The sequence below is a fragment of the Cherax quadricarinatus genome, chromosome 42 (genome assembly GCF_038502225.1).
Source record: "Cherax quadricarinatus isolate ZL_2023a chromosome 42, ASM3850222v1, whole genome shotgun sequence".
Lineage (NCBI taxonomy): Eukaryota > Metazoa > Arthropoda > Malacostraca > Decapoda > Parastacidae > Cherax > Cherax quadricarinatus.
Genome location: NC_091333.1, coordinates 17,878,060 through 17,894,669, shown reverse-complemented (window position 1 = coordinate 17,894,669; position 16,610 = coordinate 17,878,060). Strand labels below are relative to the sequence as shown.

Genomic DNA, 16,610 nt, shown 5'->3' with positions numbered 1-16,610 from the left:
TTTAACATTTCTATCTTTATCCCATCAATCCCGGCTGCCTTACCCCCTTTCATTTTACCTACTGCCTCACGAACTTCCCCCACACTCACAACTGGCTCTTCCTCACTCCTACAAGATGTTGTTCCTCCTTGCCCTATATACGAAATTACAGCTTCCCTATCTTCATCAACATTTAACAATTCCTCAAAATATTCCCTCCATCTTCCCAATACCTCTAACTCTCCATTTAATAACTCTCCTCTCCTATTTTTAACTGAGAAATCCATTTGTTCTCTAGGCTTTCTTAACTTGTTAATCTCACTCCAAAACTTTTTCTTATTTTCAACAAAATTTGTTGATAACATCTCACCCACTCTCTCATTTGCTCTTTTTACATTGCTTCACCACTCTCTTAACCTCTCTCTTTTTCTCCATATACTCTTCCCTCCTTGCATCACTTCTACTTTGTAAAAACTTCTCATATGCTAACGTTTTCTCCCTTACTACTCTCTTCACTTCATCATTCCACCAATCGCTCCTCTTCCCTCCCGCACCCACTTTCCTGTAACCACAAACTTCTGCTGAACACTCTAACACTACATTTTTAAACCTACCCCATACCTCTTCGACCCCATTGCCTATGCTCTCATTAGCCCATCTATCCTCCAATAGCTGTTTATATCTTACCATAACTGCCTCCTCTTTTAGTTTATAAACCTTCACCTCTCTCTTCCCTGATGCTTCTATTCTCCTTGTATCCCATCTACCTTTTACTCTCAGTGTAGCTACAACTAGAAAGTGATCTGATATATCTGTGGCCCCTCTATAAACATGTACATCCTGAAGTCTACTCAACAGTCTTTTATCTACCAATACATAATCCAACAAACTACTGTCATTTCGCCCTACATCATATCTTGTATACTTATTTATCCTCTTTTTCTTAAAATATGTATTACCTATAACTAAACCCCTTTCTATACAAAGTTCAATCAAAGGGCTCCCATTATCATTTACACCTGGCACCCCAAACTTACCTACCACACCCTCTCTAAAAGTTTCTCCTAGTAAATAGCATAATTTTTACATTAGATTGTTATATAAGATTTCTCCCTAATTGGGGGTGATGATGTTCTCAGTATACATAGAGGGGTTCTGGTGTTACGCAATCTTCTTCATCAGGGAGGTTGCTCAATATCATGGGTCGATGGTAATCATCTTTATGTATAAAATGACGGACCCTCTGTGGGAGAGCCATTCTTTGAGTCCTGTGAGGAGGAGTATTGATGATATAATCCGTGGTATTTACCACTTGTATAGGATGTTCTCTATCTGGCATGTATAGTTCTTGCATTGTATAGAGTTGTTTCTTTTTTAGGGTGTCAAGGCGTACATTTATGGCAGTAATATCTTGTTGTATGTGTAAATCTGCCATTTTAACTCTGTCTCTCCTCCTGGTATCGGTAATGAAGCGAAGAGCTCTATTCTGGACCCTTTGTAACCGTAGCATATTGGTCTTTGTTGTTAATGACATTGGGACACAAGGGTATTCGAGTATAGGTCGTATTAACATTTTATACAGATGTTTTTTGACATGTTGAGGGGCTTGATTGAATCGAAAGAGACTGCTAAGACCGGCTTTGGCTATGTTGATCTTTTTAGTTACACGAGATGTTGCGTGGAGCAGCCTGTCTATTTCATATCCCAAAATCTTGTTAGGGTTTCTAATGGCTACAGGTGTACCTCTGATGGAGATACCCCCTTTATCTTCAATTGTTGATGCAAAACATCCTATCGTGCTAACAAGGACCTTGTTAGGATTAGTCGTAATTCTCTATTTCTTTTCCCAATTAGATGTTCGACGAAGTTTAATATTCATTTTTTCTATGACTCTCTCATACTTGTATTTTCCTGATTGTATCATAAATTGTACTACCTCATATTAATAATAGAGTGAAATATTAACTACTGGTATTCTACCACTCTTCACCTGTCTGGACTTAAGTAGTCTATAAGTATTAGGTTAAGTCTGCCCAAAATGCCTCGGCATGATAGAGGCTTCCTTTGTTCCAATCAAATTATGATGTGTAAACACACATTGTAACCTTAGCAAAGAAATAAATTTTTATTATTTTATTATTTATTATTATTTATTATGTACAGGATATGGTACAGGGTCACACCAACCCTCTTCCACACACTTCTATATAATCAAATGATGACAATACTGAAATGAATAAAAAACACTCGCCATTTTCAGGAACGCAGACACCGTGTTAACTGATAGTCAACTGTATTAGAGAAATTAAAGCAATATTTATAGAGATATTACCAAGAAACGTGGGATTTTTCTAAAAATTATTAATGCACATTTAACAAATAAGAAGAAAAAAATATTTTGGACATGTGAAATTTGTTATTATTCACAGTCTCAAGATTCATGAAGCCTCCACGAATTTTGGTGTTTAATTACATACACTTATTTTTTATTCTACTATTTAACACCATTTCAAAATATTTGGTTGTTCTTGTCTAGATGATATTCATTCCTCTATTTCAGCAGTGATAATTAATTTATTGACGTTCTTCTTAATAAATAATGCTATATAAATGGAACATATTACCCAGTATCATCAATGTCTGTGATTATAGATCATGGTAAAATTTTAATTATAAGCTTCTTTCAGAAATTATAACAATGTTTGTTTCTTTAAGAACGAGAAAAGAAGGCTGAGTGATGATTACTCATGTATTAAAAAGATTAAAATTGTGGTAAGATCTGAGTTTTCTATGTTAGTACATAAATTAAACACTACATATTTTACATCTACCATCTTGCCATGTATACAATAAATGGCTGACATGTGCCAGGTTAATCCTTTTTATTTTTATTTTATGATGGAAATTAGTTGCTGCACAACATTCTCTTACAGTATTTACTTATTGTTGCTTTGTTTCCATAATGATGTACAATACAATGCAGAAAGCTCCTTAGTATGCAGAACACTTTGGGTAAACTTAAGCCTAATAAGGCAATAGCTGACTGCTTATTCATACAGTCTCTAAGTGGTCATAACAAATTTAGGAATTACAAGAAACACAAGAGAACTAATTAGTGTGTTAATACAGTCTATATAACATTTATTGAGTTTAATTGTTGTAAGGATTACAAGTTGGATTATGATTAATGCACAAAAAATCCATCATCCTAGTGAGGAATTTTGTTGACCACTTATTTTCCATTTTGTCTTTAAAAGAATTTCAGTCTACCTCTTTACAGATAAAACTCCTATTACAAGTGTTTTGTTTTCACAAGCTCAGTTTTTGGTAATATATTTTAATATGATATATGTAGGATTGCATAAGGCTGGCAGTCACAGCCTAGTTGATCAGGCCCTGATCCACTGCAAGGCCTGGTCATGGACCAATCACCAGGGGCACTGACTCCCCCCCCAGAACACCATCCAGGTATACCTCATTGATCATGTGAAATTATTCTCTTTCCCAAAGGGCTGTATGCATTTACAATTTACACTGGGCAATAAAAAGAATGTGATGTTTGATAGTGACAAACTCCAACTCCTTGATTACGGTAAAAACAAAGAATTTGAAACAAGTAGTACATAAAAAAAAATGTACTTAATTTTTGTCAATAAACAGACGTAACAAGTAACAGTTCCGTGAATATTAATGTCAGAGAACGTAACTTTTAGCCAATACAGGTACTCCTCACTTAACAACCTACCTGTTTAATGACCACTCGGACTTACGACCAGCTCTCCAACCAGTGTACTGTATGTGTATACTAAAAATGTTATAAATGGTGCAAAGGTGACATTAAAACACTATCTAAAGATGGATGACACAAACCCACTACCAGTACAGTATGCTTGAAATATCAGTAAGCAGCAGCTACTCACTTAAAACCAATTTGCTTACTGACCTACTCTTAGGAACAGAACTCAGTCATTAAGTAAGGAGTACCAGTATAATAAAGTAAATTTAGCTAAACAGATGAAATATCCAAGGTAGGCAATAAACAAGACTTATTCACTATTAGCATATTCAGTAAAATACTTAAATTGTTGAAACTGCTCCAAAGCAAGTGGAATGTACAGTACTGTACATGGAAATGCTCAAAGGCTAGGAACTTTATCTATACACCAAGATAACAATATAAAAAAAAGAGAAATTCAAGAGAAACTGTAGAATAAACCCATTGTAAGCAGTTATGTCATAAGCACAATTAAAAAATACTGTCAACATTCAAGGCCTATGACTCCTCAACCTTTTATTCCTGAGCAGTTATTTCAAATATTGTCAGAACAAAGATGGACGTACAGTATACGACTTAAGACAATATACAGTTTGTGGCATTTATTGGGATGTCTCAGCACCACGAAATTAGGGTCATATTGCTATGTGAACCCGGTAGCTGCAGAAGCAATAGCCTAACTGATCATTAGGTCAACAGAGAAACCTAGTCACAGGCCAGGCTAAAGCAGCAGTAAAAGTCCCAAAATCAATCAGTAGTATATTTCATGGATATATATAGATTTCTATCACCAACATTTTGACAATACTTGAGTTTTGGATTTTAATTTTTGTAGTTTGTAATTTTTATAAATACAATGTTGTTAATAATATCCCTTCTCCAAGTGGAGTAGTTTTCTTTGTGATATTTCATTTTTTTTTATTATTAACACATCAGCCGTCTCCCACTAAGGCAGGATGGCCTGAAAAAGAAAAACTTTAATCATTCACTCCATCACTGTCTTGCCAGAGGTGCACTTACACTACAGTTATAAAACTGCAACATTAACACCCCTCCCATCTCCAGTACTTAAGTCCAGCCTGCAGGTTTCCCTGAATCCCTACATAGATGTTACTTTGCTCACATTCCAACAGCACTTCAAGCCCTAAAAACCATTTGTCTCCATTCACACCTATCTAACATGCTCAAGCATGCTTGCTAAAAGTCCAAGCCCCTTGCACACAAAACCTCCTTTACCCCCTCCCTCCAACCATTCCTAGACCAACCCCTATCCCACCTTCCCTCCACTACAGATTTCTACACTCTTAAAGTCATTCTATTTCCTTCCATCTCTCAACATCTCCAAACCACCTCGAAAACTCTTCCTCAGCGCTCTGGATAATAGTTTTGGTAATCCCGCACCTCCTCATAATTTCCAAACTACAAATTCTCTGCATTATATTCACACCACACACTGCTCTCAGACGTGACATCTCCACTGCCTCCAGCCTTCTCCTTGTTGCAACATTCACAACCCATGTTTCTCACCCATATAAGAGCATCGGTATAACTATACTCTCATACATTCCCCTCTATGCTTCCATGGACAATTTTTTTTGTCTCCACAGACTCCTAAGTGCACCACTCACCTTTTTCCCCTCATCAATTCTATGATTCACCTCATCTTTCATAGACCCATCTGCTGGCACGTCCATTCCTAAATATCTGAATGCATTCACCTCCTCCATACTCTCTCCCTCCAATCTGATATCCAATCTTTTGTCACCTAATTTTTTTGTTATCTTCATCACCTTACTCTTTCCTATATTCACTTTTAATTTTCTTCTTTTACATACCCTACCAAACTCATCAACCAACCTCTGCAACTTCTCTTCAGAATCTCCCAAAAGCACAGTGTCATCAGCAAAGAGCAACTGTGACAACTCCCACTTTGTGTTTGATTCTTTATCTTTTAACCCCACCCCTCTTACACCCCCATCTATAAATATATTGAACAACCATGGTGACATCACACATCCTTGTCTAAGGCCTACTTTTACTGGGAAATAATCTTCCTCTCTCCTACATACTCTAACCTGAACCTCACTATCCTCGTAAAAGCTCTTCACTACTTTCAGTAACCTACCTCCTATTCCATACATTTGCAACACCTGCCACATTACTCTCCTATCCACCGTCACATGCCCTTTCCAATTTCATTTATGTAAATATAAGTACTCTATGTACCTCCAATTTAATTTCAGTTAGACTTACAACATTGAGTTGTCTTTCACGTACTGTACGAGTGGGTGAGGTGGCCTGGCTGGCTACCATACCTACCACACCTGATTTCCTACAAATAAATACTACTCACCTCTTACCCTACATAAGACTACAAATATTTTAAAGTAAGTAATGAATGTACTGTATATGCATTTTATCACTCTGGGGCACTTTAAGTGTCGTAGTATATTATGTGTGGGTGGGGTGGCCTGGCTGGCTACCATACCTCCCACACCTGATTTCTTACAATAAATACTACTCACCTCTCACCCTACATTAAGACTACAAATATTTTAAGGTAAGTAATGAGTGTACTCCATGTGTATTTTACTTTTTATTGTTTTTAATGTCTAACTTAATATATGTTAATACGTATATGCCTAACTTAATATATGTTAGTGTAAACTTGTTATCTGGCATTTATATGCATTTATAAGTGAAAAATGGCGTTCTGTTTTCCAGTGGTAGCCTGGAACCTAACATGCCATATAAGTGGAGCCCTACTGTATAATATATTTAGCTCTACTCCTGAGATTATATTTGTTCGTACAGTATACGAATAAAGTGTTTATCAGTTGGTCTCTTGGTTTTCTAGTTATTTTCATCTGATTTTGGTCAATATCTATCCCCTTTTTGGATCTATTTTTTGTAAAATTGTAGTAATCTGTTTTTTTTCTTTCTCTCTCATTTCTTTCTTCATTTAGTGTTTTGGTTTTTAAGATTTACAATATTTTGAGTCCATCTTCTTTGATATGTCCTGTGTATGGTCATAGCTTTAACAAGCCATCATATTTTCTTGTCTTTACCTCTTTCAAATTTTTATTCCCATTTTCCTGATGTGAATGTTACTTTAAGTAGTATATTTATCATTCAAATGTGCCTTTTTTTTCTGTTTTTCATTCTTTAGCTATCATACATTTTATTACCATTTTGACTTAATTTTCTCTGCTCTTGTCCATTTTAATTTTCTGTCTCAATACATCCAAAAATAACAACTCCTATGGCTCTGTCAACAGAGACCCCATCCATATGGCCTGATTTCAAACCAAGGTTCCTGAATTAGAAAAGAAAAACAGCCACTGTATGTATTAAGAAACACATGAAAGTGATGATAAATGTGTACCTAATGTAAGAAGCAGTTTGAAATATTTGTCTACTATCCTACATGTTCAAGCAATCAAGAAGAAACATCAATCTTACTAGAGTGCAAAACATTGAAGAGGCTTCTGTTTCTCACTCACATGACATGACAGTACTACCTCCCCAACCTACAATACTACACAACTTTAAACCAGTGTATAAATGTTATGAGGAAAAAAATTCATAAAGGAGTATAAGAAGAAGGTGAATTACTGGTACACTAAGAGGTGATGCTTGATGAAGTTGGCAAGAATTAACAATTAGAAACTGCACTGACAAATTAAAAGAAAAGTCTCTAGGGTGTACAGTACAGTATAGCCATGGGTAACAATAATGATTCGACTAGAGTCAGCTGGAAAATAACATGAGGACAAGAGAACAGTTTGGGAATGAGTGCACCAAAGGTCAAATTAGGATACACATCTTTAAGCAACTAATTGTGGTGAAGACTACATGAAATTTTGTTTAGAACATCTACAAATGAATAAAGGAAAGTAGTGTGCTGGGAACATATACATAACTGTTTATACATGTATTTGTAAAATTTACATAGTACAGTACCTTCATTATATTTTTACATTATCACAAAACCACTGGGTACATATGATGCTTTACAAAACACAAGTGATGTCATGAGTAGAAATTCTGTAGAAACCTCACTGACACTATTTATGGAAAAAATGTATACAGGACATATAGTTTTATAAAACTTTTTTTTTTTTTTTTTTTGCATTTGGGGTTTGATGATCTATGAGGAAGAATGCTTCTCGGAATTATATCTCTCCACTACACCAGGCTGAAGGCTTCTCTATTACTTTTAGCTCATATTCCTCCTCTCACCTTCCATTTTCTCTACTGAGTTCTTACATTTTTACAGACATACAGTTTCAGGTGTATACAGCTGGCAGATGTCATTCATCAACACATGAGCTTGATTGTTAGCACACTCAGTTTCACACACTGAGGTCCATGATTCGATCCCCAGTACAGGTGGAAACATTAGGACGTGTTTCCTTAAGACACCTGCTGCCCCTTTTCACCCAGCAGTAGACAGGTACCTATATGGGTGTTAGCCGACCTGTGTGGGTCGCATCCTGGAGACAAAACTCACCTAATTTGCCCAAAATGCTCTGCATAACAAGGGGCTTTCTATATACTGTAGTAGTATGTCATTGACGTCAGCTATGCCTGTATACCTTGTACATGTACTTGCAGAAATAAAGATTACTATTATAATTATTATTATTATTAAAGACATCTTTTTCTTCCACTTGCTCATAAAGATAAACTTAAAACTGTTAAGAGAATTTTTTAAATAAGTTATTGGCCGCTTTATCATTTTCAGGTGGGTAAATAGATCTACAAATGCCTAGAGACTATAGAAGGCAATTAACATTATAAACATGTACAGTCCTTACTGAGTCATGGTCACTCATGTCTAAGGTTACTTAATTAACAACTGTAATATTTCATCTTTGCTTAGTGAAAGTTCCTAATCGAGGAAGACAGTAGGAATGTTATCGTATTAAGCCCAGCTTAGAGGAAGGTAAATTTCAGTTATTAACTACTTAACTACTTCTGACCTCTCCTATGTGTGCTAGATAGTCCTTCCCACCTATAGTCATTCATGTCCAGAAGGATAGGGCTTACTGTGACAACACTAAGCCTGAACTGTAATATTCTAGCATATAATTCACTTCAGGTGGAACAGAATTCTTCCTCAGTAAGCCATGCATGTCGTAAGAGGCAACTAAAATGCTGAGAGCAAAGGGCTAGTAGCCCCTTCTCCTGTATAAATTACTAAATTTAAAAAGAGAAACTTTTGGTTTTCTTTTTGGGCCACCCTTCCTTGGTGGGATACAGCCGGTTTATTGAAAGAAGAAGAAGCTGTTGAATGACCTAGGTACTAGGTTGGTAGACAGCAACCACCCAGGGAGGTACTACCATCCTGCCAAGTGAGTGTAAAACAAAAGCCTGAAATTGTTTTACATGATGGTAGGATTGCTGGTGTCTTTTTTCTGTATGATAAACATGCAATATTTCAGGTACGTCTTGCTACTTCTACTTACACTTAGGTCACACTACACATACATGTACAAGCATATATATACACACTCCTCTGGGTTTTCTTCTGTTTTCTTTCTAGTTCTTGTTCTTGTTTATTTCCTCTTACCTCCATGGGGAAGTGGAACAGAATTCTTCCTCTGTAAGCCATGCATGTTGTAAGAGGCGACTAAAATGCCAGGAGCAAGGGGCTAGTAACCCCTTCTCCTGTACAAATTACTAAATTTAAAAAGAAAAACTTTCGTTTTTCTTTTTGGGCCACCCTGCCTTGGTGGGATATGACCTGTTTGTTGAAAAAAAAAAAAAAATAATTCACTTCAGCTAGGCCTAAATTTCTCATTAGGCACCTTGGGCACATGCTACATGTTTGGTATCTAGACTTGTTTAAAATTAATCCTTTGACTGTTTTGGTCATGTATATACGTGTTACGAGCCACCGTTTTTGCGTATACATATACTCATAAATTCTAGCAGCTTCAAATCAAGCAGGAGAAAGCTGGTAGGTCCACATGTGAGAAAATGGGTCTTTGTGGTCAGTGTGCGCCATATAAAAAAAATCCTGCAGCACGCAGTGCATAATGAGAAAAAAAAAAATTCTGACTGTTTTTTTTTTAATTAACCCTTTCAGGGTCCACAGGCCCTCTCGGAGACTTGTTCTCAGGGTCCCCCAAATTTAAAAAAAAAAAAATATTTTTTTATGAAAAAAATAGAGAATCTTTTCCCGATCATAATGACACCAAAAGTATGAAATTTTATGGAAAACATACAGAATTATGCTCTTGCGAAGTTAGCAGTCTTTGAGCCCACTTTGAGCCCTATTTTCGGCCAATTCCGATGTACTAGTCAACAAAAATCATAACTATTTCGCTAGAACTCCATTTTTTCTATCGAATGAGTACAAGAAACCACCCATTTACCGATTTCAACTATCCAATAAAGTGGTCAGAATTTAGCAATTTTGCCAATTTCACACAAATTTCAAAAGATGTCAATTTCCGAATAGAGTCTAGAATAAACAAGAAAGACATTCCTGGCACTAAAATAACAAGTTCTCTGTTCGTTAGTCACATCCCCAGGCCCCTCTTATATTTCTTTGGCTTTCCACTTTGAATTTTTATTCTCACAAAAAATAGAAGATTTACTGTTATGCAGACTACTGCATTAGTGTAGAAATGGTATGAATAATATCAGCGCACTTGTGAAAGAATATTAGACTCACCAGTTGACGTGTATTGGACGCTTGGCATGATTTGTTTACTTTTGAACTTTGGTAAAAATCGAACATTTCTGCTATTTGAGCTCAATTTCAAGGTACTTTTCATTGTAAAACCAGTCAAAATCATCTCAATTTCTGTAATATGTCTTCCATTCTATAAAATGAGACCAGGAAAACTAGAATACAAAAAGTCGCTGTTTTAATCCAAAAACACAAAGTTTTTTTTTTTCACATTACGCACTGTGTGCTGCAGGATTTCTTTTTATACTGCGCACACTGACCACACAGACCCATTCTTTCATATGTAGGCCTACCAGCTTTCTCTCAATAGATTTGAGGGCGCTAGAATTTAGGCGTACTAGTACATCAAAAACCCTAGGGCGTAAGCCATACTAGTACGGCCGAAACCCTGAAAAGGTTAAAATGCAGACTTTGTGGTCTATTTTTGTTTAGTATTTATGATTGTATTCTCGTTTTCTTGGTCTCATTTGATAGAAAGGAAAACATATTATAGAAATAAAGGTGGTTTTGATTGGTTTTACTATGAAAAGAACCTTGAAATGGAGCTCAACATAGGGGAAATGTTTGATTTTTGCCGATGTTCAAAAGTAAACAAATGATGCCATTTTCCAATAAATGTCCAAGTAGCCATTCTAATATGCAGTCATGAATGGGTTGACATTATTTATACAATTATTACAATATTGCAGTAGTCTGCATAACAGTAAATCTTCTATTTTTTGTTTGAATAAAAATTCTAAATAGAAAGCAAGAGTAATATCAGAGGGGCCCAGAGATGTGACTGATGAACAAAGAAAAATGTTATTTTAGAGCCAGGAATGTCTGCTTTGTTCATTCTGGACCCTATTTTGAAATTGTCATATTTTTTTATTTTCGTGAAATTGGCCAAATTGCAAATTTCTGACCATGTTATTGGGTAGTTGAAATCGGTAAATGGGCAGTTTCCTGTATTCGATCGATAGAAAAAATGGAGTTCTAATGAAAAATCTATGAGTTTGGTCGACTGGAACAATGGAATTAGCCGAAAATAGGAATCAAAGTGAGCGAAATCGCCGATTCGTAAATATCGCCGAGGTTGCTAACTTCGCGAGAGCGTAATTTCATCAGTTTTCCATCAAATTTCGTTCTTTTGGTGTGTTTACAATCGGAAAAAGATTCTCTATCATTTCGCAAGAATTTTGGGGGGGGGGGGGATTATGCGACACCAGGAGACACCTCAGGATTTGGGGTTGCGACAGTCAAGAGGTTAATGACAGGCAGCAAGTTGAGTGATAAACATTTACTAGTATAGCTTCTGTATATATCCTGAGCATTTCCTAATCTCCTATTGTTATTTTACAGCTCTATACAGTTATTTTACAGCTCTATACATCACTAGTGAGGCCTCATTTGGATTATGCCACTCAGTTTTGGTCTCCTTTCTACAGGATGGATATAGACTCATTAGAGATCATACAAAGAAGAATGACTAAAATGATTTACTGTATAAGGAATCTCCTGTATGAAGATAGACTTAGAGCCTTGAATCTCCACTCTCTGGAGAAACACAGGATGAGGGGAGATATCATCGAGGTGTATAAGTGGATGATGGGCATAAACAAAGGTGATATTAATAAAGTACTGAGGGTGTCAAACCAGGAAAGAACCAGAAATAATGGATTTAGGTTGGATAAATTTAGATTTAGAAATGACATGGGTAAGTACTGATTTTCGAACAGAGTGGTGGATGCATGGAATGGTCTTCCGAGAAGGGTGATTGAGGCTAGGACCTTGGGTAGCTTTAAAAAGAGATTGGACAGATATATGAGTGGGAGGGGCTGGGTTTTATTGGTGTCATGGGTATGGGAAATAATTCTTGGGTAGTTTTGGGTAGGGGTGGTTTTGATAAGGACCTGCCTTGTATGGGCCAGTAGACCTTCTGCAGTGTTCCTCCATTTTTATGTTCTTATGTCTCTCCCAGTTTTCCAGGGATTAAGAGGAATTATTGACTAGTGGCATTTGACCAATTTTGTAGCAGTGTAAAATATCACACTACAGGTAACTGACTACCTCAGTAGGCGAGGTAGTTAGTTATTCAAGAGACCACTATCCCAATGAAGATACAGGTCTATGCATAGAAACTACTACAGAACGCAGTATAAGTGCTTGCCTTCTGATGACAGCTGCCTCCACCATGATCACGAGTATTGGTGGTAGGGCTGGTAGTCATGTATCAGATTCCCCAACATAGAATATGAAGTTTTGAAATACAGGACAAACTGTATTTAAAAAATCTACTTTTTGTGTAGGGTCTGATGAACCACTGATACTTCCCCCCACCTCCTATGCTAGTTGTTCTGCCTGAGGTTGTTATGAACGGTGTCTGCTGGTTAAATGCACCCAAAGCACAGAATTAGAAAACAAACTGAATAGAGAAAATGGAAAGGAGGCATACTCTGCTCAAGTGGTAGGGACATTCTCAGACTTTTGTAATAGAATGGTAACTCTGAGCAGTGTATTTTCCAACTATAGTTTGTAAAACTTTACATGAAAAATAGTTTTTCACTCTTTGAAACATTCTATTTTAAAAAAGTTCCATGCTGGTCACGCTGTGTTTTGCAATGCCTCATATTACCTGCTGAGTAATACAGTCCAGTTTCAAGTCATGTAAATGAATGTCAATCTGCTTATGTTCTTGTTATACACATAACACAGTACAAGAGGAGCACACACAGTTGCATACAATGCAATAAATGAAATTGTAACAGTGCACTTTTACTTGAATTATCCAATTTGGTGTCTAATTAATTACTAAAAAAATCAGTTAATTACAGTATTATCAGTAGAATTATCAAATAACATCTTCAAAACAAGAACCAAAATCAATTTCCTCTGAAATCATAAATGCCTATAGGATGTTAAAATAGAAAAAAAAATTGTAAAATAACAAAAAGTCCCTCACTTCTAAAGAATATTTTGTGAAGAAACCCAGAAACCCAATGTATCCCATGCATACCCTCATATTCATGTAATGAAGAGAACATGTAATGCAGCCAAACTGTGGTAATCAAAACATGTATTTATAAAAATAAACCTGGCATGTTGAATATAATCCAAGTAAAAACAAAAATTATTTGCAGTTAAGCTCATTTACCAGTACATATACTATGTTATGATGCAATAATTAACTTGTAAAGACAGATTTGATTTTCAGAATGGCTACAAGACTGTAAAAAATAAGTAGGGTCTTTGAAACCCTTAAATGGGAATGATATTACTCACCAGTGCTGGGTCCAAGGAGGAGGCAAGACTAGAGTTAGAACAAGAGTGTGGGGGAAGAATATCCATGTGTGGGTGTTCTCCACCACTACTGGCATCCCCCATGTCACTCCCTGGACCACTCTCTAACCCCCAGTCCTCCTCCTCCTCTTCTATGGAGATATCTTCTTTCACAACCTGTGTGCACACCTTTAATTAATACACAAATCTTGATTATTAAACTGTGTTGCAATTTTCTCACACCATATGACATTTCTTGTGCAATATATCATGACCATTTTCATGTATGGTATTTGTATAAAGACAAGGGGACTTTTTTTAATGTATTTCTATGCAAAATTAACACTACACTTTTGTTATCATCATACTCAAATTTAGCACTAAACCCATAAGGGTCATACAACTTTATATTGAATATAAGAAGGACATGGAAATGAAATATATTGACAAGACTCACCACTTCATCATCAGGTTTTGCGGAACTTGGTGGTCTCCATGACGGTCCCGGCACAGGATCAGAGTCATCACGGTTCCTGTCTTGGCAATTAACTTCTAAAGGGGCCATAGGCACTGGAGAACGTGGGGGTTGTGGTGTATGTGGGGGCTGAGGTGTACTTATTAGGTGCTTACTATCTTCTGGTGAATTTTCCTTGTTCCCGTAGTGAGGTTGATCCGGAGAAGCAGAGTGAAGAGCACACTCATTCTGTGCATTATCTGATTGTGACACGGATGATGATGAGGATTTTTGTGACAGGTCGTAAGGACTGTTGGGTTCTTGAGGTGATGAATTACTATACATAAGGCCAATCCCAGAAGCCCCATATTCAGAGTCTCGTGCTCGTTTTCTCTTTGGTGGAGGGCTGGCTGATGGCTCTGGGGGTGGTCTAGGAGTTGGGACCTCTCTAGATGATCGGTCGGCTTTCCTAAGCTGGATGGGATCATCTGGGACGGCTAAACCCTTGACTTGCAGACCCTCTGCAGTCTTAATTAGTGACGCTAGATTGTGATGGGGCACATTAACTTCTCCTCTGTACATAAAATCTAATAATGCCTCAAGGTCTCTGGCAGAAACATCTTTCATAAACACTATGGGATGCTTGCAAGGGTTTTTTGTGAACATTTCTTTAAAGTAGTCACTACATGTTGATAGCACAAATTTGTGAGCTGGGTATTGTTTGCCACCACATGCTAGAGTCACATCGATGAATACTTCCTGTAAAGAAAATAAAAACTATTTTTATATTGTGTATTATATTATATTATATTTTTATATTTATACGTATTGTCATTTAGAGAGAATGGATCAAAGTAGAATGACATGAGGAGCATTTAAATCTGTAGGGGAAGGAAGGCGGAGTAGGGGTCGTCCTAAAAAAGGTTGGAAGGAAGGGGTAAGGGAGGTTTTGTGGGCAAGGGGCTTGGACTTCCAGCAGGCATGCGTGAGCGTGTTCAATAGGAGTGAATGGAGACGAATGGTATTTGGGACCTGACGATCTGTTGGAGTGTGAGCAGGGTAATATTTAGTGAAGGGATTCAGGGAAACCGGTTATTTTTATATAACCGGACTTGAGTCCTGGAAATGGGAAGTACAATGCCTGCACTCTAAAGGAGGGGTTCAGGATATTGACAGTTTGGAGGGATATGTTGTGTATATTTATACGTATATGCTTCTAAACTGTTGTGTTCTGAGCACCTCTGCAAAAACAGTGATTATGTGTGAGTGAGGTGAAAGTGTTGAATGATGATGAAAGTATTTTCTTTTTGGGGATTTTCTTTCTTTTTGGGTCACCCTGCCTCGGTGGGAGATGGCCGACTTGTTAAAAAAAAAAAAAATTAAATTTTATAAAATGTTCGGACATGTAGAGAGAATGGAGCGAAACAGAATGACTTCAAGAGTGTATCAGTCTGTAGTGGAAGGAAGGCGGGGTAGGGGTCGGCCTAGGAAGGGTTGGAGGGAGGGGGTAAAGGAGGTTTTGTGTGCGAGGGGCTTGGACTTCCAGCAGGCATGCTTGAGCGTGTTTGATAGGAGTAAATGGAGACAAATGGTTTTTAATACTTGACGTGCTGTTGGAGTGTGAGCAAAGTAACATTTATGAAGGGATTCAGGGAAACCGGCAGGCCGGACTTGAGTCCTGGAGATGGGAAGTACAGTGCCTGCACTCTGAAGGAGGGGTGTTAATGTTGCAGTTTAAAAACTGTAGTGTAAAGCACCCTTCTGGCAAGACAGTGATGGAGTGAATGATGGTGAAAGTTTTTCTTTTTCGGGCCACCCTGCCTTGGTGGGAATCGGCCGGTGTGATAATAAAAAAAAAAAAAATAAAATGTTCAGGCTTACTGGCTGAGAGAAGAGAACTAAATTTCTGATATGATTACTATAGTTAATACTATTGTATTAAGATTATTATGTTCATCAGGAAGCTTTAAACCTATAAAAGTCATACAGTCTCATAACTGGGAGGTACATAAATGAGATCTGAGCCAGAGATGAGAAGAGTAGCTCAATTTCCTTGAATCAAGAATCTTTCACCGGCAACAAGGCATTCCCTTCTTGAGGGGAATAATACTGTACAGTATTTGCCATTCTTTCATTCATAACTGATGAGTTTGTTTCATTGCTAAAAAAATTCTGAAAGATAGTGTTTCCTGGCATGAGTGTCAACTTATAAGTACAGTAGAAACCCCACTTATATAGCAGGTTAGGTTTCAGGATACTGCCGGAAAGCAGAACACCATATTTTTCAACTTATAAATGCATATAAATGCCAGATAACAAGTTTACACTAACCTATATTTAGCAATAGAACTAGGCATTAAAAACACAATAAAAAGTACAATACATACACAATACATTCATTACTTACCTTAAAATATTTGTAGTCTTAATGTAGGGTGAGA

The 16,610-nt window shown here is 37.0% G+C and overlaps 1 protein-coding gene across 1 annotated transcript in view; it reads right to left on the bottom strand.

Moving 5' to 3' along the window:
* The window catches only part of LOC128695679 (protein bric-a-brac 1), a gene marked incomplete at its 5' end in the record, with an annotated part of 108,925 nt that extends 93,997 nt beyond the window's left edge, over window positions 1–14,928 (bottom strand). Inside the window, 2 exon segments of the mRNA XM_053786488.2 lie at window positions 13,719–13,892; window positions 14,173–14,928. Coding sequence (XP_053642463.1) covers window positions 13,719–13,892; window positions 14,173–14,928 — 930 coding nt within the window.
* Between the last annotated feature and the right edge of the window lie 1,682 nt (window positions 14,929–16,610).